General features: G+C 38.3%; 1 protein-coding gene across 2 annotated transcripts in view; it reads left to right on the plus strand.

Annotated features, from left to right (window-relative positions):
* LOC122807814 (zinc finger protein 208-like) overlaps nt 1-27,901 on the plus strand; it is a 218,458-nt gene that overhangs the window by 67,306 nt on the left and 123,251 nt on the right. For both annotated transcript variants that reach the window (XM_044078897.1, XM_044078898.1), the window contains exon 2: nt 15,164-15,290. In XM_044078897.1, coding sequence (XP_043934832.1) covers nt 15,164-15,290 — 127 coding nt within the window. The remainder of the gene's footprint in view (nt 1-15,163; nt 15,291-27,901) is intronic.

Consider the following 27,901-nt stretch of genomic DNA (forward strand, 5'->3'; position numbering starts at 1 on the left):
TTTACAGCATGTTATTCTGTATATGACACATTCAGGGGAAGTATACCTTTAGGTTTAGTCAGGGTAATTTCATTGATGCAAGCAAAATCATGAATAATTGCTTAAGTAATTAGAGTATATAAAGGAAGTTATATCATAACTGAGTGACTCTGATGAAGCCAATTCATGTTTTTTGGCAAAAGCACTTAGTTGGTTTTACTTTGACAGTGTTTAATGTTAAATAAACTTGCGTTTCATGCAAATACTGCCTTGGTGACTTGCTTTTTTATTTTTATTACTGTTTATAAATATAAAGTGTTTATTAAAAGCACAATGTCTTTAAGTATTTCTTTTAAATAAGAAAGTTATAAGTGAATTTTTTGTGCATGTCTTTTTAACTTGTGTAAGAATTTTTAAACTGTGGATCATGTGATCAATTAATCAATTAATTTAAAGTTTAAAAGTATTCAGTAACTGTTTTGTATAGCTCTGAAGAAGTTCATTAAAATTTTGAATGAAAGCGCTTAGCTTTGCACAACAATTTCACGTGTGTGTGTGTTTTTTGGAAAGCTACTGTTAGTTGAACAGTTTTTAAAGTAGAACGTATTATAACTTTTTACACCTGTTGGTCAGCATGGAGTAGTTCCAGAAAGTGCTCTTGGTGTTTTTTGCAACTTATTTTAAGCATTTGCTTTGAGCTGTTTTGAAAAGACTAATAACTCTGCATTCATTTGCTACTCACTTTTCTCTGAGAGTCCTCGTGCGTGTGTCCTATTTCTTTTGTTTTCCTCATTTTCTGTGCTAATACTGCATGCAAGTTTCAGTGCAGACTTCTGTATTGTACTAATTCATCCTTTTGGTTTCTGCACAAGTTCACCTTCACTGCCTTTACTGATGGAGCTTACAGTTCTGGATTTCTGTTGCTGTTTCATTGGGGCATGTTTCTGATAACAGACAGGATAATTTTGTAATATCTAACAACATCCAAATTCTAGCCTCTTTTGTAGCTTCTGTACTATACTGATTTCTTTCTTTTGATTCTGAACTTTTCTGTGAGTGTCACTGGCTTGCTCCCCCCAGTCTTATACTGAATGGATGTATTAACCTGTTGTTCTACCTCCTTCTTGGTAAGTGTATCAGCCTGCTGTACAGTGCCTTTGGAATCCCACCCTCCCATTTTCTATAATGAATCAAAAGATGAGAGGTGAAGCCAGGAACCACAGCAGACACGGTCCAATACTGAAAAAAACTTTTTAATGATTAAGCGCTTTCGTCAAGGTGTAAGACTTCCTCAGAATACTCTATTTTTTTATTGTTACTAATCTTATGCTTACATTCTAGAAGGTCTTTGATAAGGCTAATCATGCTTCCGGAGTGTAGCAGGGCTTGAGCTTCCCTTCCTTATAAAGCTGCAGCACTCGGTTGTACCAGAATGATACAGGGCTGACTCAATTTCTCATTCTTCAGTTTTATCACAGTCCATAGGAAGAACTTTACTTGTAGCATGTATTTCAATTTTTGCATTTCTACTATTAACATTCTTTTCAGAATTACTAGCACAGAATTTAGCAGTTTGACCCCTTCCCCACATTTGAAACTTATTAACACATTGCTTGCAGCATTTTGTTTCACAGAATATGGCATATTTCTTGCTACAGCTTTACTTATAAAAGCAAAAACTTCGGTTTTAAACAGTGTGTGGTTAACTAATAAGTCCTTCTGCTAACTAGCTTATTAGTTTTCAGGGATCACTTTGCAGAATGTGTTCTTATATTACTAGGTACAACTATTTTAAATTTGTCCATTGCAAAAATGTCAAAATTTTTACATTGCTGTGTATATCAGACTCTATCCAGAAATTGAGTCAGCCCTGTATCATTCTGGTACAACCGAGTGCTGATGGACAATACAGTTACGACTACTGAATCCTACACAATTGCACTTTATAAGCACTTACAAGAGTGCATGGATCGTGCTATCCCAAACAGAACCAAGACGCTATCCTCCAAAAAAAGGAAGCCAATCTGGTGGTCCCCTGCCATAAAAAAACTGTACAACAGAGGGAAGAAACTCTTGCAAAAGAGAGTAAAATCCCACGAGTGGAGGAGCTCCCTGGTCAGCCTCAGTAAGAAGCTGCGATCCCTGATAAAATCCTCCAAAGCTAGTTACGAAAACAAAATCACCACTGATTCTAAAGACAACCACAAAGTATTCTATAGCTATGTCAAGAATCTCAATGGCAACACTCAGATCTGCTCTGAGTTACAGCACAATGGCACTAAATATACAGACCCAACTGATATTGCCAACATCCTGGCAGATAGGTTCAGTGCTAACTTTACCCCCTCTCACCCCTAAAGAGCCCATCTCTATACCGGAAGAATGCAAAGTTCCTGTAATCATGGCTGCACAGGTAAAAACCACACTCTCCAAAGCCAAGAACACAGCATCCATGGGACCAGACAACATCCCAGGCTGCGTTCTACACGAACTACAGAATGAACTGGCACCCCACCTAAGTACCATGTTCAATCATAGCCTCACCTCAGGCTTTGTGCCTGTTGAATGGCGCACAGCAACAGTTATCCCACTCCACAAGGGGGAGCCACCACGGACCCCGGGAACTACCGCCCCATTAGCCTGATGAGCCTGGTTTGCAAGGCCATGGAACGTATCATCATGGAGCTTATAAACAAAGACATTGGTAATCTCCAAACTCCGGATCCCACCCAGTTCGGGTTTGTAAAAGGCAGATCATGTCTCCTAAACCTGATAGACTTCTTTGAAGCAGTCACCAAAGCCGTAGACAAGGGTAAGGTGGTTCACACAGCCTATCTAGATCTTGCCAAGGCTTTTGACACCATCCCCCACTCTGGAATTATAGATAAACTCACTAAACTAGGTATAAATCCCTATGTCACAAGATGGTTTGCCAACTGGCTCACTGACAGAACCCACACTGTGAAAGTAGCTGACTCCAAATCCGACTTCAGACCAGTGACAAGTGGAGTACCACAGGGTTCAGTCCTGGGTCTTCTCCTGTTTTGTATCTACTTCTCTGAAGTACAGGCTAACAAAGAAGTCTTTGGCTAATGAAGTTCGCAGATGACTGCAAACTAGGAGCCATAATCAAAACTCCTAACGATGTGGACATCCTACAAAAGGGCCACACCGAGACAGATGCCTGGTGTCAAAGCCATGGCCTCAAGCTCAATACCAAAAAGTGCATTGTCATCCCCTTTGGTAAAAACTCTGTACCCATGAACTACAACATAGGCGGTAGTATACTTAACACCGAAAGTGTGATAAGAGACCTTGGGACAGAAGTGGACAGTAGTCTCTCCTTTGATAATCACATCGCCACAGTAGTCAGAAAATCCTTCTACGTGGCACACCTCATCACAAAAGGTTTCTCATCCAGAAAAAAAGAGGTCATTGTTCCCCTCTTCTCATCACTCATTAGACCCATTATAGTGTACAACGCCCCTTTTGGTATTACCTCACAAGACATCTACAACAACTGGAAAGGCCGCAGAAATACCTCACAAAGAGGATTACCGGCCTCAAACAGATGCCCTACGTAGACCGTCTCAAAAAACTCCAGCTTTACTCCATCGCATATCGCCTACTCAGAGGTGATCTCTGCCTAACATACAAAGCTATGTCAAACCCAGAGCTGTTGGACATGCTCCACTTAAAGAAATCCCAATCCCTCCGAGCTACATGCTCTAGGGACATAAACCTTGTCACCACAATAAACAGAACATGCCAGAGGGATAGATTCCTGTCCCAGAGACTTCCCATACTCTGGAATAAACTACCTATCTATATCAAACAAAGATCCTCATTAGCACTCTTCAAGAAAAATCTTGATGATTGGATGGGAAATAGGAAATTCACCCCGGGGATCACCTCTGTGGCTCTGCTTGACAGAGGCACAGGAAAATTATTTTCTTGGGTGGCAAAAGCCAGGGTACCTTTTTGGCTGGGCTTGTATAGGCCCCAGGGCCGATAGCCTAGTACCTACCTATGAACCTATGAACCTATATGTTTTAAGTATTTTTAAAATTTTACTTCTGTATTTTTACTGGTTGGCCAGCATTAGAAGATCCAGTCATAAGATTTTATTGCTTGTACTTCAGAGGTTATTCCATCCCTAGCCAAAAATTATTTTTCTTAAGTTTGTCACAGTCTTGTGTAATCAGTTTCATCCATGCCATTTGTGCTTCAGTACCTATCCTCTTAGTTCTGATGACACAATTTTTGCCTAATCTATTCAGTCCCTATTCTCTGTGGTGGCATTGCAGTTAAAACCACCAGATGGGACTCTAGTTCACCCTTCTTGGTACGTTTTTTATGGCAGACATATTCTTGGGGTTAAAAGCTACCTTAGGCAGCACTTTCATATATTACTGTAGTTGCTCCACTTTCTGAATAGTCTTTAATTTTGACTTCACAAGCATTTTCAGCATCTTCCATAACTGGGGTTTACAAGAGACAGTAACAGAAGGAAAAAATCCTGCAACAGAAATGAGTTAAGGAACAAGAGCGGGAGTTTATAGGGAATTACTAGCCCAACACATAATGCAGTTGGCTCCAGTGGAATTGCAGGGGTACATGATGAATCACTGGCTAACTACCTGTGCAAAAACCACCAGTGTAAGTGCAAAAAATATAGGCTGAAGGAGTTGATAAAAAAGAATGCAAGTTTATTGTACATATCCACCAGAAAAAATGCAAAAAATAAATAAATAAATGAAAGTGCAGCTTTCTTGGCTTTTCAGTTTTATACCAAACAAAACGAGCATTGCCCCTTGGCTTGTAGTCCCTTAGTAAAAAATGTACCTTTTGTTTGCTTTAGATAGTTAACACAGCACATCCAGAAAGTGGACTGTTTAGTAACCATTCAATCTGTAGGCCTCACTCAAGCCCTGGATCCAAATCACTGTCGTACACACTCCATTTTCACATCTGATGAGTTAGTCCTGACTGGACTGACATACTCCATGCATTCAGGGACTTCCTTGCTGATGCTCCTCCAGATGAGGTAACTAACTTACTGAACTCTTTGGAATTGGAACCCTACTTTTGTACCATGGTAAATTTTAATTAAGACCTCATTACTGCCTAACACATGGGATTTTCTGACTAGCTGTTTAATAAAATATTCCCAGACTGCACAGCAACACTGATTTAAAGTCACATTGCACACTTCCTATATTCTGTACTTAAAACGTGAATATGTATCACATTTGTGTGTGTGTGTGTGTGTGTGTGTGTGTGTGTGTGTGTGTGTGTGTGTGTGTGTGTACACACACCTGCCCACGCATAGATGTGTAAACATGAGTTATAGGGAATTATTTTAGTACATTTTACCATATCTAATGCCGATCCAAATATGTAGATACTTTTTTGATGTTATACCGAGGATCTAAATACCTTGATGTACCAAAACTGTAGTTAAAAAAAGATCCAAAGTTTAGGAGATATGTGTTTTTGTAATACTTTGTATCACAGATCTACTATATATATAAATAAATACAGTTTATTATTTCTCCATAAAATAACCGCATACTCCCTTGTGTGGTCAAGCTTTCTGGGTAGTAGTTTTTTTCCATTCTATGAATATTGCTGATCTCTGGCTGCATTTTATTTTGAATTGAAAGGTTTGGTCACTTCTATTTTGCATCTTATTCTTGTGTTACATTTGTTTTGTTTTAAGTTTTCTGTTCTGTTGGAGTTTTAATAGGTCTTAGCTAGGGTCAGTTAAAAAAGTTAGCAAAGAATTCCTTTACAAACAGTGAATAAGTTAATTAAGTAAATTAAGTAAATTAAGTAAATCAGTTAATTAGCGGGGGGAGCTGAGAAACAGCATTGCTCTTTTAGTTAGAAGTATCTCTATTTAGCTGAAGTGTTTGGCCTGCTTGCTGTACTCTGCCTGAATATTGCTGATCTCTGGCTGCAATTATTTTTCCCTCTCACCTGCGAAATTGTTGTGTTCTTAAACTTGGTGGCTTTTGAGTGGCCCGCCCCTACTATAAATCTGATTTTGGACACTCCTCTCAATCCCAGCTCATCAGCTTATTCTACTGAGTACAGAGAGATCATTTGGGAAGGCCATGCCCCTTAGTTTCTCAACATTGAATTTTCTTCTGTTTCCTCCCTTCCCACTTAACCTAGAAAATGCACTTTAGTCAGTTGCTTTTACTGTATTTGTGTTTCTTCCTACTTTGTTACTTTATTTTGCTTTTGCTGCTTGTTTTTAAAAGTGTTCAATTGCATTTATTCTGCTGCATTTATTACTGCTTGTTAGTAGCCTGATTAAATTGTAACTGTTATTCTAAGCCTTTTGGTTTAAGCACTTGGTCTTCAGGCCAGTTGTTTTACATTAGGAAGGTTTGTGGTCTACAGTCTTGTGGCAGGAGAGGTAACTTACATCCTTCTAAGTTGGGAATTGGTGGTTGAAGCCTTAGTGTATCTGTTATTTTAAACATGTCTTAGTTCTGGTTTAAGCCCTTGGGCTTCAGGCCAGTTATTTTACATTAAGAAGCTTTGTGGTTTACACTCTTGTGGGAGGAGAGGGTAGCGTCTGCCCTTCTGAGTTGGGAGTTGATGGTTAAAGCCTTATTGTGCCTGCTTATTTGAACTGTTTTTTTCTGAAATTGGTGCACTTTGTTTGCCCTAGCATAGACTAGATTCAGACCTGCTGTTTGTATAACTTGAGCATTAAACCAGGCCATCTTTGTTGGAGAGGGTTCCCCTGTACCCTAGTGGCAGGAGTGTACAGTTAGAACTCATCTGATTGAAAGTTGCTGGAACAGGGCTCAGTTTTGAGCTGCTTTTATTGGTTAATTTGTTTAGATCAGTTTGTGCTCATTTGCTGCATAGCACCACATTTGTGCATTGCCCATTGCCGCACAGAGGTGGCCACCATTGGTGGTTATAGACGCAAACACTTTTGCCTGCAAATTTTCCTTTAGTATTCTGCTGGTGCTCCATCAGTGAGTTCTCATGACTGTCCCTCACTGACAGATGATACATTCAATGAAGCTGCTGAGGTACCAACACAGATCTTACCCACTAGCCGTTTGTATTTTTGTCCACTTCTCTTGTACTCTACTTTACCTGGTCCTTCCTGTCCTCTCCATGTTTTCTGACCACATCAACTTACCTAACATTAGAGATGGACAATTTCCCACAGTTTCTCCAACCAGCTTGGTCAACATGGGTATCCTGAGGCAATGTAGCAATTGTCTCATGTACACTGACAACCCACATCTTCTAGTCCACACAAATTCATTATGTGAGAGATGCATCTATACCAAGAACCTAGAATACAGGCTCTCTCACTCACCAGTCAGTTCATCTGATACTAAGCAGGCTGTCAGCATGCAGACCTCATCTCCTGCACCTACTAAACCAACAACACATAAACCTACATATGCAGAGGTCCTTACAAGAAGCTTACCCAGACATCAGAGACCTCTCAAACACAATCAAGCTTCACATAACACATCCTCTGCAGAACATAGTACATGTAATATGTCACACACCAGTGACTCACCAGTCAAGCCCCTAATGCATAACACAAAAATAAACATCATAGTCATAGGTGACTCAATTGTGATACACACAGATGTCCTTTTCACCAGGTTGGATAAGGAATAGGTCATGGTCAGCTGTCTGTCAGGTGCCAGGATCCACCACATCACACACACACTCAAGCCTCTCAACAACGATTGACTTCAACAATTGGCTTAGTTTCTGTTGTCATTAAAAGAATATCCAGTATCTATCAGCTTGGGATGATACTGTCGACAGACCTCAATGCTTTGCCAGAGAGGGCCTTCATCTGTCACCCCTGAGATTTCGGTTACTGGCTAAGATTCTTGCCAGCCCCATAGTGCCTTTTTTAGGCAGTGTCACAAGAACAAAATTCCAGATGATCCCTGTAAAAACAACCTCAGGGTTATGCTGCTAAATGCTAGGAGTCTAAACCAGAAACTGCACTCGTCAGAAGCAGTGCTCACCCTGGAAGATGTGGACATTTGTACAGTCATTGAGACCTGGTTTAAGGTTGCAGAGAGCACCCCAGCTGCACCAGGTTACATTTCCTTCTACACATTCAGACCTCAAACTGAAGGTGTCAGAACTAAAGTAGGTGGTGTATCAGTATTCATTAAAGATAAATACAACTCTAGATTGGTTAAACAGCATGATTCCCTTGAATTACTTCAGGTGCAATTGACTGTAGGACCCCCTCCATGCCAGCTGTAGGACCCCCACCATGAATCAAGACATCCACTCAGCCTACTTGGATTTGCTTGAGTCAATCGAGATACAACCAAACACCTTATTTTTGGGTAACTTTGCCTATCCATAGACTGGGTAAGTTATACGTGTTCTAACTCACTTGCCCAAAGGTTCCTGGACTTTTTTAACTGCACTGGCTGGAGCAGCTGGTTGACACACCCACAAGGGGCTCAAACATCATGGACCTGGTGCTCACCAACATGAGGGACCACTGCACCACCCACCCCAGTGAGTCGCTATCCCTGGTGAGATCTGACCATAAGTCAGTCTCACTGGAAGTAACTATAGCACAAGACCCCCCCCCCCCACTTAGCAACAGCTAGGCTAAAAACTTATCCAAGGCCAATTACAACATCTTACATGATGGCATAAATAGCTTCATAGCCCCTTCCCCCACTGATGGAACAGACACCTAGGCTGAGTTATACACCAGTGCTTTATACAAGGACCTGTATAATTGTATCCCCTCCCTCTCTCACTCTCAAACACCCTCTCACTTCCTGCTATTTCCTGCATACTTAACTTACTCCAATCAACTATGGCTTCGCCTCTGTCACAAACCCTTCTCATCCCCTGTTCAACCTTATTGTTCCTAATTCTTCTATTCCATTCTACCTCATATTCTTTCTGCAAACTCCCATCCTCTTTCCTATCCCCCCTCCACTCCTCTTTCCTATCTCCACCCTATCAAATCCCACTTTCACAACATATCCTCCTCTCTGGTTCAACCAAACCCACTCCACTACTTCAAACTAAAACTTATATCCTGTTCACTCAAGTATTACTCATCCAAATCGTTATCATACCTCCCACAATCCACTAGATGTAAATCAAAGGCACTGTTCCCCTCCTTTGACTGCCTTTCCATAGCAGGAGATATTCACCCCAACCCTGGACTTAACACTAGTACCAATCCCACTGCCCCTATCACAACCAAAATTACTAACCAAAAATACCTCAAACTACTTACCATAAATACCCAGAGTTTAAAAAACAAAACAGCCCTCTTCCATGCTTGGCTATACCATACACTGCCAGACATAGTAGTGGTCTCTGAGACATGGCTAAAGCCCCACATTACCGACTCTGAAATCCTACCCCCAGGCCTTCAGGCTCTCATATATGACCGCCTAAATAAAAAAGGAGGAGGAATAGCCTTAATTTACTCATGCCTACTCTCCATCACCTTACCAAAGCCCCATTCCTCAATTCAACAATGCAGAACTAGTCATATGGATACTCAAAGTGAATAACTATAAAAGCATTTGTCTTATGGCCCTATATATCCCCCTGGTAACAACACTACCACCCTCGAAGAAATTCTTCTATGGGTCTCAACTAATATTAAGCTCGAGACATATATATTAGATGACGTGAACATCGACTGGAACAAAATCAATAGCATCAATCCATCCATATTTATCAATCTATTTAATTTCACCCCACTAACCAATAGCATTACCAGACCCAATAAAAACAACCCCCCAGGCTCCACTCTGGACTGGATCCTAGCCTCCCACCCAAATAAGATCTTACACTCAGGTACCCTACCAGACACAATGAGTGACCACTACCCTGCCTTTATCTGTCGAGCAACCCAGTCCTCTCCTCACCCACACCAATATATTCATACTCGTAACCTCACAAAATTTAACCTTACAAGTTTCTGCAACACCCTCAAACTAACAAACTGGGACAATCTAAAAACTCTTTCCTTAGATAACACTGTAGACTTCTTCAATACAACCTTCTTAGACATCCTAAACTCCGAAGCCACACCAAGAACTAAACAAATAAAATCCAACCCCGCCCCCTGGCTATCTAAAGATACTAAAAAACTTATGCAACAAAGAGACAAGACCTGGAAACTATGTCACCAAAATAAACACCCTGAAACCCTTCTATAATATAAGCAACTCCACAACCTAGCCAAAAAACATATCATAAGAGATAAAAAGTCTTACTACACTAAACTCCAGACCAACCATTTGAAAAGCCCCAAACAGTTCTGGACCTCCATCAACTCTCTACTGAATCCAGGAATGAAAAGCAACCCTTGTCCTGACACCAGTAAAACTGACGCAGAAATAGTCACCCTGTTCAACTCCTTCTTTACCAACTCTATAGCTGAACTCACCAAGACTTTCCCCAATCACAACTCCTCCACTCTCCTCAAACCCACTCCCCCCACCCCTTCCCAACCTTCCATTCCTAACACCCCCCCCACATTTCATCTAAAACCCATCTCCACATCCTACATAAAAAACTTCTCTCTAAACCTAAGCCATGTTCCACCGCCCCTGACAATATTCCCTCACTCTTTCTAAAACTTGCAGCAGATGGCATTGCCATCCCCATCTGCATTCTCATCAATAGATCCATACAGGAATGTTATGTTCCCAAATTGTGGCATGCAGCCTTTATCCTACACCTCCATAAAGGAGGCAAAAATAATACCATCTCAGACTTCCGTCCAATAGCCATTCTCTCCCCGATCTCAAAAATACTTGAGAAATGCATCCACCTCCAGCTCATACCTTACCTTACCGATAATCACCTTCTCACCCAGACACAACACGATTTTCTTCCTGGACATAGTACGATAACTGCTCTTTTCTCTGGATCTGAATCTGGAGAAATTGTATCCACAGTCCTTCTAGATCTTTCCAAAACATTCAACACTGTTTCCCATACCCACCATCTGAATCATCGTTCTAACGTTACTCTCTCTCAAAACACCCTAATCTGGTTCAACAGCTACCTTTCTAATAGATCCCAAACCGTGAAATGGCAAACTGGCACCTCAACCTTCCTACCCACCCCTACCGGAGTACCCCAGGGATCTATACTTGGCCCAATGCTCTTCAATGTATTTATTAATGATTTCCATACTGCCATTCCTAATAATAATATGCAGATGACTCAACATTAATATGCTCTGCTCTTAACCTCTTTGACCGCCAAGCAAAAACTCAATTGGCCTTTTCAACTACTGAAAACTGGATGCTTCAAAACCATCTCTCCTAAATGCTAATAAATCCAAAATCCTACTTTTCTCTCCCTTAAAAACCCTCCACCTTGACAAACATTCTTTCAGTATCATCAGCCATACAAACTCCTCCATAGAAATAGTTTCTTCTGCTAAACTTCTTGGGGTTACTATAGATGAACACCTGAAATTTGATACACATATAACAGTAAAAAAAACACATCAGAAACTTGGCATGCTATATAGACATTCCCATTTTCTCTCTCCATCTACCAGACAAACTCTCGTCACTACCTACCATCACTACTCTACGGTGCACCCCTACTAACCAACCTATCTTCCTCCATCTCTTCAAAACTAGAAACATGTTACAACAAAATCTCTAAATTTGCAACTAAATCTAACTACTCCTTCCACCACTGTACTTCTCTCCGCCTGCTAAAGTGGCTAGAACTTCCCAACCACCTTGACTACCTCCAACTCACTACTGCCCACAAATTAATTTTCAAACCAACTTCATGCCCTGCTCTAGCAAATATCTTACCATTTTACACCCCTCACAGAGCCCTAAGATCTGCCCACCAAAATCTCCTCTCTGTATACAAACTAAAATGTCCTGCTGGTCAGCTTCTCCTATCCTCTTCCTTCCTTAGCCAAAAAATGGAACTCTCTCCCATCCTCTCTAAGACTCTCTGAAAACTATGAATACTTTAAAACCCAGCTTCATTCCTACCTCTCCCATAGTTGGAAATGTAATTATACTCTACCTACTTAACCTGCTAAGACTCCTCTACGTGTACTTCCACATGTATCTTCTCTACATATTCCTCTACTCCAGGCTGTTCTCCTAAATAGCTGCCTCACTCTAAATCTAATGCAATATTACATTAATAATATTACATTAATACCTTAAATGTATATATTGTAAATACTGTAATTAGTCTTCGATCCCCCCCCAATTGGGAATGATATTTTTTACTAACTTCATATAATAACTGATGCTGTTTAACTACGACAAACACATCTGCCATGTTTGAACTCCACTTTTACTACTGTTTAACTATCTCTCTCTGAATACTCCAGAAACTCTAATGTACGCTCAACTAATAGTGCACTTTCCTCCTTTACTTCTCCCAATTCTTCTAAACTTATATTTACTACAAACCTTCATATATTAGTTTACAACTATTTACAGTTTATCTACAATTGTGAACTCTTATAAATATGTAAACATTATCTTTTGCCTCTAGCAACTTAAATGTTGTACAATTGGTTCTCCAATCAACTATGTAAATATGTTAAGAATTTTCTTCTATTTTGCAATTGTACTTTACCACATTACTATGTATAATTTTACTTTTGTTTACTAGTATGTAATATGGAGCTTTTCTCCCTGGGCCTCCACTGAAAACGGCCTCCCTGAGCCCAGTGGACCTCCCCGGTAATCAAACTGGAAATAAATAAATAAATAAATAAATAAATAAATAATATTGACTCTGCCATACCTGACAGAACCAAAGCAAGATCTTCAAGGAAAAACAAACCTGCCTTGTGGACAACTGCCATTAATAGGCTATACAATAGGAGAAAGAAATTGCTGTCTAAGAGTAGGAAGGAACGTTCTCAAAACTGGAGACACTTCCTCCTCAAAATTAAACAAGCAAATAAAACTCCTAATGAAGTCCTCCAAAGCTAACTACAAATCCAAATTAGCTTCACTAACTAAGGATAACCACAAAGCTTTCTTTAGTTACATCTATAACCTCAAAGGTAAGGCCAAGATTTGCACTGAACTCGTAATTAATAGTACTACATATATACAAATGTAGAACCTGTGGATATAGCAAACCTGCTGGCTGACAGGTTCAGTGAAAACTTCACTCCCCTTTCCCCACCACATATACCTCAGAGCATCCCAGACACCGGTCCCCAGCCTAGTATCTCTGAGGAGCAGGTCTTAAATGCCCTCTCCAAGGCCAAAAACACAGCCTCTGTGAGACCAGACAACATCCTGGGCTGTGTTCTACATGGGTTAAAACAGGAATTAGCATCACCATTGAGCATGCTTTTCAGTCAGAGCCTAAGCACTGGCTTTGTCCCAACAGAATGGAAAACAGCTAGAGTCATCCCTTTGCACAAAGGGGATGCATCTACGGCCCCTGAGAACTGTAGACCCATTAGCCTGACCAGCCTTATCTGCAACGCCATGGAATGAATCATCATGGACCTTATTAACATAGATTTAGAAAATCTCCAAATGATCGACCACACCCAATTTGGCTTTCCCAAGGGGAGAGCATGCCTCTTAAACTTGCTGGACTTCTTCTGTCAGTCACCAAAGCCTTAGATGAGGGTAAATCTGTGCATACAGCCTACCTAGACTAAGCCAAGGCCTTTGACACAATCCCCCACTCAGGCATCATTGATAATCTCACCCAGCTGGATATCAACCCATATATTGTCAGATGGGTTGCAAACTGGTTCACTGATAGAACTCATGCGGTCAAAGTAGGGGACTCCACCTTCTTCAGCAGACCCATAACCAGTGGTGTTTCACAAGGATCAGTTCTAGGACCCCTACTATTTGGAATCTACTTCTCCGAAGTACAGGCTAAAACTAAAGGACAGTGGTTGACAAAGTTTGCTGATAACTGCAAACTGGGAGCTATCATAGAAATCCCTGGTGATGTCAACATCCTGCAAGAATGTCTTAAGGTCTCACGCAGACTAATGACTGGTGCCAAAGTCATGGTCTTAAAATGTATGCAAAAAAATGCATTGTCATTCCCTTTGACAAGGGTGATGTTCCTGCAAACTACCACATCAATAGCAATACCTTAAACACACAGTTAGTGGTGAGAGATCTGGGCACACAGGTTGACAGCAACCTTAACTTCAATCACCATGTCTCCACAGTGGTAAGAAGGGGATTTTATATTGCTCATCTCATAAGTAAGGACATTTCCTCCAGAAAAAAAGAGGTTATAACCCCTCTGTACTCTTCCCTCATCAGGCTAATAATAGAGTACAATGCTTCCTTTGGTATGTTCCTTTCCAAACACCTGCAGCAACTGGAGAGACCACAAAGGTTTCTTTCAAAGAAAATTCAAGGTCTTCAAGATCTGTCTTATGCTGATAGACTGAAGTCATTGTCACTTTACTTTGTGTCATACAAACTGCTCAGAGGCGGCCTGTGCCTTGCATATAGAACAATCTCTGACCAAGCTCTAGTGGAAATGCTGCACGTTCGCAAGTCAAATGACACACGGGTCATTAGTTCAAAAGACCTTAACCTGGCATGTGACTTCAATAGAACTTGCTGGGGAGACAGATTTGTCTCACAGAGGTTGCCCCACCTTTGGAACAAGATTCCTATGTATGCTCAACAAAGCCCTTTATTGCCCCTATTTAAGCGCAATTTGGTTGATTGCATGGATAACCGGAAATTCACCCCGTTGGTTCCACCTGTGTCCCTCTTGGACAGGGGCAGTAGATGCTGATTTTAGTGTCTGCATGAACCAGTCACCATCTGGAACATGGGTTAAATTTGGCTAAGCTTGTAAGGGCCCTGGGGCTATTAGCCTAGTAATCTCCTGTGATCCTATGAATGTACATATGTGATTTAATAAAAAAGAAAAAAAATGTGCATATGCAATTATCTTGACTGCTAACATACAGCTAAGACTGTTGCATTGTCATTAGCTGCCAAGGGCTAGAATAAAAGTAAAAATTATCTGATTTTTACAGAATAAGAGACGGTGTGTTTCTGCATGACAGGCACTGTAATTTAATAGCTTCATACCTTCTTGTTGTAACATTTGAGAGTGAACTGTAAGCACAAATGCAGTCAACAAAAAGTAAATACATGTTATATGCTTGTAGGTACCAGAAAGCTTTGCAGATGTTGCTGTCGAGTTTTCAGGAGAGGAGTGGAAGATGCTGAACAGACGGGAGAGAGAACTACACAGGGAGGTGATGGTGCAGAACTATGAGAACATGGTGTCAGTAGGTAAGATAGTATATGTTTTATCTGTCTGTCTGTTTGTCTAGCTATCTGGTTAAGTGAACTGATCTAGCTGTTGTCCCTATCTGTAGGATGAATTGCTTATAAAGTTGAAAAAAAAATAAACATCTGCTCTGGAGAATTAAATAAATTAATGCAATCTTGCTGTAACATTGTGGTTTTTAAAGTTTATTATAGTTACCCAACTGATATCATTTCATGTATGTATGTCATGTATTTATTTATTTACCAGTGTAGCTACTGATCCCAAAAACTTGTTTCATGTTCAACCCTTGTCATGAAGACATACATGGAAATACCTACTTTTATAGTGTGCAAGTAATAATACATATACAAATAATATAACAGAAATGACATGTAAAAAATACTTTTTTAAAGCAATACTATATACATTATAAAGAGTAACTGGGAATATTTTACATCAGGACTGACATTATGCATAAGCATTTCTGGCAATGTCATGTCACAACTGCTGTTACATGCACTACAGTGATCTTTAGGAGCTGAGAGATTAAAAAGTGAGACAGAATAATGTATATCGTAGGGCTTCTGTACTGCACCTCCGACAGTAGGGACACATAACTTAAAATTATGTATAGCAGGGGGTGACAGCCCCCTTGCTTGATGTTAGATATGCCCACCCACTGCCTGTCACTGCTGAGTACACAGTTAATCAATTATGCCCACCTACTGCCTGCATGACTAGGATAAGGTGAGTCTCAATGTTTCACGGAGTAACTGAAGTACAAGTGAAGCAAAGTAGATGGAGGAAGAGAAAAGATAAAGTTAAGCAAATAAAGAAATAGGGAAGAAAATTTAAAATACTCTGAGGAAAAGGGAATGAAACAGTGGGATATTTAAAATGTCGCTAGTACATTACAACTAATTTACTTATATATTCTGGTGCAATCAAATCAAGCACTTAGTGAAAAATTACATTTAGCATTCTTGAATGTGTGTGTTTTGAAGATGAGGCAAACAGAGCCATAACGCATGAAAGAAAATCATTTAATAACCAGTAAAACACTGATAAAACACGGTTAAGTGCTTTTGTCCTTCATAGTTTTTGACTTCATCAGAACTAATTCAAAATTTACAAACATTTAAATACAACATGTTAGAAAGTAATTGATGAAATCTTAAGGTAACATAACACTAAAACCATGTTAAGACAAACAAATGCCGTAAGCACAACATTAGCATTTTTAGTAACTAATCAAGAGTCAAAACACTACTACAACTCATTAACACCCTATGTAAAGATGTTTATAACTTAGCTGATCTCATTTTTAGAACAGGAATAACAGATAAAAACATTAATTTTAGGGGAATTGTTTGCATTAAGACAGAACTGCCACAAAAGTTCCTTATAGTCAAGTAAAGCTTCCCAAGTGCTCTCTCTTATTTTGCGGCACTATTTCTAGGATGCCAAAAGTAAACTTCTTAAACGTTTGACATACCAAAGAGTGCTTATGTAAGACATTGTTATTATTTGCTGTATTAATATAATAAGTGTGCTCATAAATTCTCTTCCTAAGGGGTGCTCAGTTTTGCCCACATAAAAGGCTGGGCAGGTATTACACTTGGATATATAAACAATTCCCCGTGTAGCACAATTGTCTGAAAGCAAAAGCACTATACTTTTAAATAAATTGTGAGGCTTTAAAATTCATCTTGCATTATGAACATACATTGATTACAAGCCACATTTATGAGTACCTCCCGGGTTTTTAATTGGCATCACAGATCTATTATCCCACTCTAGTAACTGCTTAACACTTTGGCTAATTTTAAAAACATACTGCCGTCTTTCTTCTAATAAGCTATACACAAAAGTATTTCCTTTAAAAATATTCCAATTAGAACTAATAATATTTTAATATAACTATATTACCAGTAGTGAACTGCAAAAGTAATGCCTTGCTGAATATATTTTTAGAATCTACATCCAAATGTTCTCTTCTCGTCTATCGGTGACTCTACCAGTACCTAATATACAGTAGGGGTATATCTAGTAGCCCTATGTTCGATGACATGGCCAAAGGTATCAACAATAAGTTTTAAAGGATAACCTCTCTCCACAAACAGATTTTTATGCTTTTCTAATTTTTCTTTAAAAACAGAATCATTAGAAATCATCTGGGACAACCTGATATTTTGACCTTTAATTAAGCTAACTTTCTGCTTTTGGGGATGATTGCTATGAAAATGTAAACATGAATTGCTTGTTTTCTATAAACAGATGAAAACAACATCCTTTTCCTTTGAAACAACTACATCAAGATAATTCGCAACATTCTTAGTAAAAGTATAAGTAAACTTCAAAAATTCAGTAGTTTGTTGTAAATTGTTTATAAATTCATCCACATTCTCTTCAGGTCTAGATCAAATAATAAAGATGTCATCTAAATAGCGTAAATACAATTTGCAGTAGGGGAAGAAGATTGTACTGTTGAAAACAAGCATCCTCCCAATTGTACATCACTACGTTAGCAGAAATGGGGCTGCAAGTTGCCCCCTTTACAATTCCTTTGATTTGTTTATAACATTTGCCCTCAAAGCAAATAAAGTTATTATCCATCAAGGGCGATAAAATCCATTACCAATTTGACCTGAACATCAGATAGAAAATGAAGTTTTGAAATAACGTCATGAAAAATATCCATTCCAATACCTTGCAGCATGCAAGTAAAACGTTCCACTACATCAGTACTGAGGAACCCTATATTATGGTCATATAGGCAGCCTTGCAATCTTTGCAAAATATCCCACAAATCTTTAAGAAAATGGAGTACCAAATTACTAATAATAGTTACCTGTCAATAAACACAGCAAAAGAGTGCATCTTTTGAATTTTGAGCTGCCACAATAGATCTTAAAGGTGGATTTCTTAAGTCTTTATGGACCTTTGCTATTCCAAAAATAGAAGGAATAATATGGGTGGAAGTCTTCAAAAATTCAAAAAGATCAAAACCAATCACACCTTGTAGTAAATAATCCTCCAAATACAAATCAGTCTTTCTATATGTGGTCTAAACTTCCTTTCGAGACATGGGTAATATGTGATGGTATCCTCTAGTAAGTCAAACACAGCAGAAGAATAAGTGATGACAACAAAGATAACCATACCTCCACCCTTACTGGGGTTCGTAATATGTAGGATTTTTGTCATTTCATAAACAACTGTAAAGGTCTCTTTCTCCACCAGAAAGATTGTAACAGGAATGCTTCTTTAAAGTCTTACTGTACTGATAACGATTTAATTCACAAGCATTCTCAAAAGCTTGCACCAAAGGGTGCATGGGCAGATTAAAACAACTTTTTATGTTGAACTTAGGACCATCAGATAAACTAGGCCCACCTTTATTACCAAACATGACAGATGAATTCAGTCAGTGTATCGTATCAACTAAATCACAAGTCCTTCATAGCTAGTGGACTTCAGAATGAATGAGTGTTTAAATACAAGTTTACTTGAATACAAAGGGCTTTTGTGGCAGTTCTGTCTTAATGCAAACAATTCCTCTGGCATTAATGTTTTTTATTTAGTATTCCTGTTTTGAAAATGAGATCAGCTAAGTTCTAAAAGTATTTACATTACACTTTAATTAATTTTTGTAGTGTTTTGACACTTGATTAGTTTCTACAGGCACTAAGGTTGTATTTATGGTAGTTTTTGTCTTGGTATGGTTTTAATGTTATGTTACTTTAAGACTTCGTCAGTATCTGATGTGTTGTATTTAAACATTTGTTTGTGAATTCTGAACTCGTTCTGATGAACTCCACTAACTCTGAAGGCTGAAAGTGCTTACGTGTGTTTTATTGCTTGTTAAATTGATTTTATTTAATGTTCCCTGGCTCTCTTTGCAACTTTCTGGTTATTTGCTGCTTCTTGTCATGTTTTGTTTGCGTCTTTGGTTATTGGTGTGTTTTATAGATGGAATGAACTACAATGTACATTGTTAGAGTAGAAGGAAGAGATTTCCCCCCAGTTAGGACCAAAAAAATGAAAAGCTGTACTTTGTACATTGCAACTTTGTGAAAAGAATATGCAGATTAGGGGGAGGAGAATAAGTATGTTCTAAGACTGTACAAGTCAGTTTGCATTGTATGTTTATTTGCCAGGACTGGGAATTAATCTAGCCACAGTACTTTAAATATGACTGAGTCTGAAAGCTTCTCAGTACATTGTTTCAGCCATTTAGCTTTAATAGGAGTAGTGTAGTGGTGTACATTTCCTGGAGTTAGGGTAAATATTTTATATTTTGCTGACCATATTGGGTCCACTAGCCACAATGCACTTTCCAGGGGTGATTTAGGATCATTAGTTTGGTTATTTTACTTTCTTGGAGCTGCATGTATATTCAGTTTTTATGTTCTTTTTTGTTTGGAACATACTTCATATACATGGGATTTATAATGCCATTTGATGTCCCAAACTAGGAATGGCCATATTCTCTACCTGAGACTGTGAATTATGAGCTTTAACTCTCCAGTTCTGGGAACTTGAAGGTAGTAATAGCTAATTTGGTGGTGCAAGAGGTAAAGCTGCCTACATTGAGGTGTGTTGGGGTGAAAATACCACGGACACACTGAAACATGTTATCAAAATTTATTTTTGATGCCATTTGGAATGTGGTTTTGAAATTCTTCTCTCTGCACCTTTTGGGCTGTACCTGACCGTACCAGTTTCAAATTAAATCACATTGTTACTATAGACTCTAATCTTTAGCGCATAGTAAAATATATTCACGTATAACAAGCATATCTCAAGATGAATTGCTGTAAAAGATTAAAAATTAGATGGAATAATTCAACTTTAAAATTTGATCATTAGAGAGGTATTCCTATTGGTACATTGACACGGTGTCTGTCCGTACTGCCAGTGACCGTTAATTGATTAGTGCCTCCAGAAGTGACTCAAGAGCTGGATGGTGGAGGTGGAGGGACTGCATGGCTAGTGCCAGCTTTTGGGGGTTGAGTGTGATTAGTTTGGGCACAGTCTAGGAAAACCAGGAGGGCAAGGCTTCTGTGCATGCCCCTCTATGTTAGCAAAAGAGGAAGGTAGAGCACACACACAGCAGTCACTTGCACGGGGGAGTGGTGTGACAAGCATGGAAGCATTTGCATGTTCCACCTCCCATGGATTAGGGCACTTCTCCTCTCTTGAGTTACCATTCACTGAATAAATTAAAAAAAACAACCTTTTCCAAGTCTCTAGGTTATGTCTCTTTGTTTGCTTTATAAAGAGAGTTGGTTGTGGAAGGTGTGATGGTCAGTGGTGGATGCCGAGACCAGAAAACTACACATTAGAATAGGACAGATGGACAGAACAGATGGATCTTATTTCTTAATTTGCGCTACCCATTTCTCAGCCTGTAACAGACAAAGCAGAGAATTCTAGAAGTAGAGAATACAGCAGCAGAGGTCGTTTCTTCCTAAGTGCTCTAGATGGAGCCCTAGAATCACTGTGCAGCAAAGGTGTTGTGTGGGAGTAGAGACTTACTTCCATTATAAAAACACACTGCACCATTCTGCAACAACTGAAGACACCTCACCACTTCAGTATCCAGTCCTAAGGAAAAGGCCACTTTAGTAGTTTAAGCACAAACTTACCAAAGCATGAATCTCTGTCAACGATTCCTCTGTTGGAATCAGTTGCTTAGTCCATTGGCATATTGTTCTGTTGCAAACAGTAAGATTTAATAGCAGCTGATACTTGGTCCCTAAGAGTCATCATTCATCAAAGATCACTTCCGTACTTCACACCCAAGGAACAGACTTGAGCTTGTTTCCACCTTAAGTAATAACAGGGGAATTGCTAGAATACTGGAGTGCCGATAGGATGCATAAGTAGTCATTGCGTCCGTCCTGCTTGGACCGAGATTGCTACTTCTCATTAAGTTAAAGATGACCTCCGTCCAGCTTGTAATCAGTATTTTAGTGTATGCATTTTTGTTGACGAGGAAAGTGGACTGGGTCAGAGACCCTTTTCAGCTGTGAGCCAGGCCATAGGCAAAGGTGGTGTGCCATTTGTCGGGGGAAGGTATAATCAGAGGTTCTTTACACAGCAGTGGTACCTCAAATTCCACCTTCAGTGACATTTTGTAGTGTGGAGTTTGTACATCATGAATGGTAGCCACAATGCAACGAAGGTGTGACTCACAGAAAACTTAATCTCATTGACAGTCTTGTATTGTTCCTCCAGAGTTAAGAGATACACAGATTGAGGACAATAGAAGACAAACACAATAAGTCTTTTGTTAGGGTGAGTACATGAACCTGAATATGTGATATAACTGACCAGTATGACTGGTAGTCATTAATAATAATGCTGGTCAGGTACCACCAGGCATTCTTTTATGACATCATGAGACCTGTGTCAGTTCTTTGTCATTTCCTGAAACCAAACTAAAATGCATCAAGGAGGACATGAGAAATGAAATACTACAGCTGACCTGCATCTGGCTGTTCATTTACCTTACCAGTAGTGGACAAGTTGGAGAAAGGTTGGTAATTTTCTAGAGTATTCAGATTCAGAGAATGTCTCTTGAAAATATGTGTAATTAACACCTATTTAAATGGCAGTCTGGGGAATAATGAGTCCTGTCTTTAGGTAACCTTGTTGCTGCTGAATCTATCGTGCACTTCAAAGATCAAATGCCCAAAATCAGACCTCTGACCTGAGTAGTCAAGATATGTAAAACATGTGCCAAGCAAAATTAAGGCAAGTGCATCTGGCATCACTTCAGGTGGCTGGAGTAACCTTGATACAGATCTGAGTCATGGAACCTGGACAGGACTATAGAGTGGTTAGTTAGTTGGGTTCCCTAAAGACATACTGTGAGGAGTTTTCTGCCTAATGAGGTCCGTCTTTGCCAGAACGAATCAAGTTTCACCCTCACATTCCACTTGATGATGCAGCCTTCACTGCACAGTCTGTGCGGAATTTGGAAGAGCCTTGCCAATCATATGGAAGCAACAGAGATGCTACTGAGCAGAAGAATATGGAAGTCTCTGCTTTATAATGCACATAATGTGTGCCAGGCATATGCATGCTCTCATGAAGGTGGCTCCATCTTGTCTGAAGCACTGAGGTTGTGCTAATGCTTTGCTTAATGGGTAGAAGTGGCGATCACCAAAACAGGCTGTAGACCCTGTGGAATCAAGATGAAGTTACTTGCCAGAGCCATTGACACGCTGTTTACCTTGATGTTGAAATCGCTCAAGAATGGTGAGTTAAGGTATTCTGCTAGTCACAAGTACTTGGAATCAGGGACATTCAGGGAGCACTGTCTGGTTAAGTGACTTGGCAAGCAGGAAGTGAGAAAATCAAACCCAACACTGCAAAATGAAGCTTGTTAGCAGCACCTTTATCTCTGTAAACTAAACTGTCATATAAGTTTAAAGCTAATTTTTGAGTAAGAAATTACTTAACATTATTCATGCAAGGCACATGGATTTCACAGTACACCATCTTGCACAGGAGCTCCCTTCCTTCTGTTTTTATGATGGATGTGAGACCATGCATTCACATTATTTGTGAATAAAAGAATTTTTTTGTTAATTCTTTTTGCTGTGAGTTTTGTCAGCTGACTGACTGTTGCTGTCTGATTTCCTTTCTGGACTGAATGAGTAGAAGTTCACCACATTGCTTTTTGGTCCCTAACTGTAGTGCAGAAAAATCATAAGTTGTATTTTGTCTTATCAAATAACTTCCACTGTTCAGGTGGGCTGTCTAACTCTGATGTATTGTTGTCAACATTCCAAATTTCTTGCCTCTCGGGTTCTTCTCCAAGGGTACATTTTGTATTGTTTATCTCTGTCTAGAGGTCATTATTCACTAAGTAGGCATTCTTAGTTGACTTCCCTTCAGTTTGTGAAGGACAACTACCTAGGGATTGCTTTGTCATTCTAACAGGAATGCAAACTCTGTTATTCTTGTTCTTTTCAGAAGTAGGTGGCTGGGATGGGGCTGATGATCAACAGCAAGCAGCAGCAAAGTGCAAAAAAAAAAAAAAAATCATGTCGGCATCATTGGCAGTGCACTTGCTTTTAATGCAGGAAGCACAGAAGACTGTGGGTTCTCTTTCCACACCGGATGTTTGGATTCATTTTCTAGGACTGTCACTGTAGACCTGAGTATGCCATGTATATATATATATATATATATATATATATATATATATATATATATATATATATATATATATATATATATATACATATATAGGGTCTATATTAGAACATCAAAGTTTCAAAACTTCGAATGTTCTAATATCGACCACTATTCAGCGAAAGCTGAAAATATCAAAGCAACAGAAAACCAAATTTTTTCCTAGGGAAAGAATTTGGTTGTCTGTTTCTGTTGCTTCAGTATTTTCAGCACTGTGGTGGAAAGTTACAGGTCGGATTCAGGTAAGTGTGCGATTGAGTGTGGGTTAGGTTAGTTAGGGACAGGGTGTGGGTTAGGTATGTGTGCGATTGTGTGGACGTGAGGGTTAGGGCGAGGTAGGTGAGTTAGGGTTAGGGTGCGGGTGAGGTGAGTGTGCCATAGTGACGGACCTTAGGGTTAGGGTTAAGGTACATGGATAGTTAGTGGTGTGTGTGTATAGTTTAGTGTAGGGTTAGGTGTAAGAATTTAGGTGTCTGTGTGTGGATTGCTGTTTTTTGGTGTGCTTGTGTTGTGTGTATGTGTTTTGGAACAGCAAATTTTTTTCCCTAGGAAAAAATTTGCTGTTCTGTATGTTCAATGTTTTCAGCTTTCACTGAATAGTGGTCGATATTAGAACATTTGAAGTTTTGAAACTTCGATGTTCTAATATAGACCCTATAAATATATATATATATATATATATATATATATATATATATATATAAATATATATAAATATAAATATATATATATATATATGTAGATATATATATAGATAGATATAAATACATGTATATTTATACAATGTACATACTTATTAAATCACAGTTTACAAAAACTGAAACAGGCATTTAAGGAATAAAAATAGCAAAAAAATACAATATTGCATATTATCTAGTTAATATACTTAGATTTTCTTTTATTTTAGCCTTTATGCCATTTTTTTCATAAGCACTTCTTTATTTTATTTATAATCCCATCAAAATCCCACTTCTTATTAGACAATACTTTTTTACATCCCATACACCATAACATCCATTAAGCACCTACAGGTATGCTATCCAGGTTGTCTTTCTGCTCTTTAAAACTTTTCACGTTATGTATGACATGCAGTCATATCCGTTTGTATTTTTTCATGTTTGAAAATGTCTTGATTTTTATTCAAATTATCTTAGCTCTTTCAGACTCTTATAATGAACGCATGCATTGTTGACTTGTCTAACTTACAAACTGTTCATAATCTCTCTAATTTGCTTTTATTTCATTAGGCCTTTTCCAGGAGTCTGTCAAGCACCACTTTCCATAAGAAATCATGGATGTCTTTTTTTTTTTCTATTTCAAATCTTTTATGTCTTCCATGGGTTGCTTTATAATCCACTCAGTCTCTCATACTTGAAATATCTGCATAATTTGATTTGTTCATGCCTTAACTTTCTTGTACACTGTAAATTTTTCAACATAATCACCTATTTTTTCATTTCTTCTTTACATTCTGTAATCTCTTCCCAATCATCTTTTTTTCTTTTTTACTCATTTCTAACTGAAACTCCTTGTATTTCCACACAGCACATTTCTTACATCTTGTTTTTTATTTACCTTTTTTAACTTAATTTTCCAACACCTAGTGCAAATGTACTGACGCCAAATATAGTACGTGTTTTTTTTCAGTCCTAATTCACCTTCTTCCAACTTGCAATAAATTGTTTAGCTTTTATAGGATTTAACTTTGACTCCCATATTATATAAAAAAATGTATAGTACTACTTTCTGCAGCTTTGCTGAAAAAGCAAATACACAGCTCATATAACCTTACTTTGCTAATACATACAACTGTAAGGTACACTTTTGTTAGCATATATTATGAATGGTTTCCACATATTTGCCACTTGTGAAAGGTTTTCCATTACATTGTTCCATTGTTTGTCTCTTACAAATAGTTAAATCCATTATTTCAGTCTTGTTTTCTGAAAAAATATATCCCTGCTAAACTGGTACTACTTCCAGTACATTTAAATCTTGCTTTTTTATTTAACTTAAGGTCTACCATATCTGTTTTCCTCCTTCTATCAATGCATGTCTTAACCGTCCCTTATTTTTCATAATTGAAATAATCATCTGCATGAGCTATAAAAATAGGCAAGCTTGTTCCCTTTCTAATCTCCCATGTACCATCTTTCACTTTTATTTGGCTTTTTTTCCATTACAGCATTCATGACTAATAAGAATAAACTCCCACATCCATGTTTTATGGCCCTTTGTATAAGCAAGCCATTCGCCATCACTCTTTTATATGTATACTGTACACAGATTTTAACATTCTTACTAATTTCTCTTTCATACCATATTCAGTTATTATTTCTCTTATAATGTGATGATTAATAGCATTGCACTCTTTCTCCACATCACATACAACCATCTTGCATTCTGCCTTTTTCCTCATTGTATAATCCAGAACTTTTAGATCGGTATTAGAAATGTTTACTCTTTCTACTCTCTGTTTCCTGTTTTTTCCTTCATGTATTACTTCTCTTATTTCGGTACTTATATGCTTTTGAATAGTTTTTATAAACAACAAACCAAATAGCATTTGACTTAAACAAATAAAAAATAAAACTCTGTACCAGATATGTCACAAAGGACCTTTAACATATTTATTCATAGTTTGAGTGATTTTGTTCCTCACTAGACAGGAACTCGATCGCAAACTTTGTAGTCAAGTGTTTCAAAGTTTAAAAAGCCTTAAAGGTGCCAAAGCATAATTTAATTTAAAGGTATAAATCATAAAAAGTATTTTGCTTATAAAAACCTTATTAAAAAAACTTAATAAAAAGCACAAATTGAACCCATAGTATAAAAACATTTGTAAAAAAATACAGTTTGTAAAAAAAAATTATATGTATTAAAAATATAGTGTATATATCTATATCTATCTATCTATATATATATATATATATATATATATATATATATATATGTTATGTTACTTATATTAAAGTGATCATATTCTGGCAACTTTCAATTTCAGGATGGGCTTAGCAGAAATTGCATCATTATTCCCGGGGGGTTGCAAACATTAAATAACAATTGCCAAAACAGTTCCCTCTGTTCAAGAACAAGTTCCCAGTCACCACCCCTACCACAAGGTATACCTTTTTCTAAAATGCTGAAGGCAAACTTTTTAAAATCACGACATGCACCAGAATGCTGATATAGAGCACTGACATCATGGGCTTTACTAAAGTGTGCTGGTATATTGTATTTCTTAATGGTCCCACTGTCCTGCTGACATTAAATGTCAGGCAAGAGGAACAAAAGGCAATATATGCTACTCCTTTTGTTTTAAATGTATAGTTCCCCTTCACAAAAATTAACCTGGGGTAACCTGTCCCCTGCAGAACGTATGTACATTGCTTGCCATCCCCACAACACTTCATGCCTAACTTCTTATTCGAAATACTGAGCACATCATGGTTCTTTTCTAAAATTGCCTTCAGATTGTTGCTGTTTTTGTAAACAAACTTTGGCTGCTGCCCCAATTGGTCAAGCAGTCCAAAAGCTCCAAATACAGTCCTCCAGTGACATTCTGTAACTTTTTAAAGAGAAAAAAAATCTCTGTATTGTAGCGAATAACAAAAGCCTGAGTTAAATCAATACTCGTTATTTTCTTATTAGTAACCAAAACATTAGAACAACTCAATTACCCCAGGTTAATGTCTGTGAAGGGGAAATATAAATGTAACACAAAAGGAGTAGTATATATTTAGTCTCAGATATCCTGTTAACAAGCTCTTCCATTAGCTTCAATGGATGTCCACGGTCCATTAGTAGACTACAGAGTTTGTCGGCTTCTTTTTTAAAAACAGAGTCCTCAGTTACCAATCTGCCCTGATAATGTTCCTTTTTTTGCCACCAAGAATGCTGACTGGTACAGTGCAAATATGCATTAGAAAAAGTTTCTTTCCTGTATAACCTGGACTCACATCTAACATCAGAGGAATTTTTGTAAACTGTAATGTCCAAAAAGTTAATTGAAGTGTCACTGGTCTGAAAAGAAAAATTGAAAAAGCTAGTGGTTTGGTTGAGGAAATCAATAAATTGTTCTAACTCCTTAAGGCTCCCTTTCCATAAAATAAAAATGTCATCCAGGTACCTCAAGTAAACCTCGACCATGGAAAAGAGGGGTCAATCAAACACTTTTGTAGCTTCCCAGTGCCACAATACCATATTAGCAAACATGGGAACTGAAGCTGCCCCCATCATAACATGTCTGTGTTGCCTGTAGTATTCCCCCTCAAAGTATACAAAATTATTTGTAAGCACAAGCTCCAAGCATTGAAATAAAAGCTAGTCGTCACATGGTAGAGGTTGGTACCCTTCACCATAGCCCCAAGGAACCATTGGAAGACTTATTCATTTGAGATTACGGAAAACAAGTCTTTGA

This window comes from Protopterus annectens, chromosome 7.part1, assembly GCF_019279795.1.
Source record: "Protopterus annectens isolate FY-2018-M chromosome 7.part1, PAN1.0, whole genome shotgun sequence".
Taxonomy (NCBI): domain Eukaryota; kingdom Metazoa; phylum Chordata; order Ceratodontiformes; family Protopteridae; genus Protopterus; species Protopterus annectens.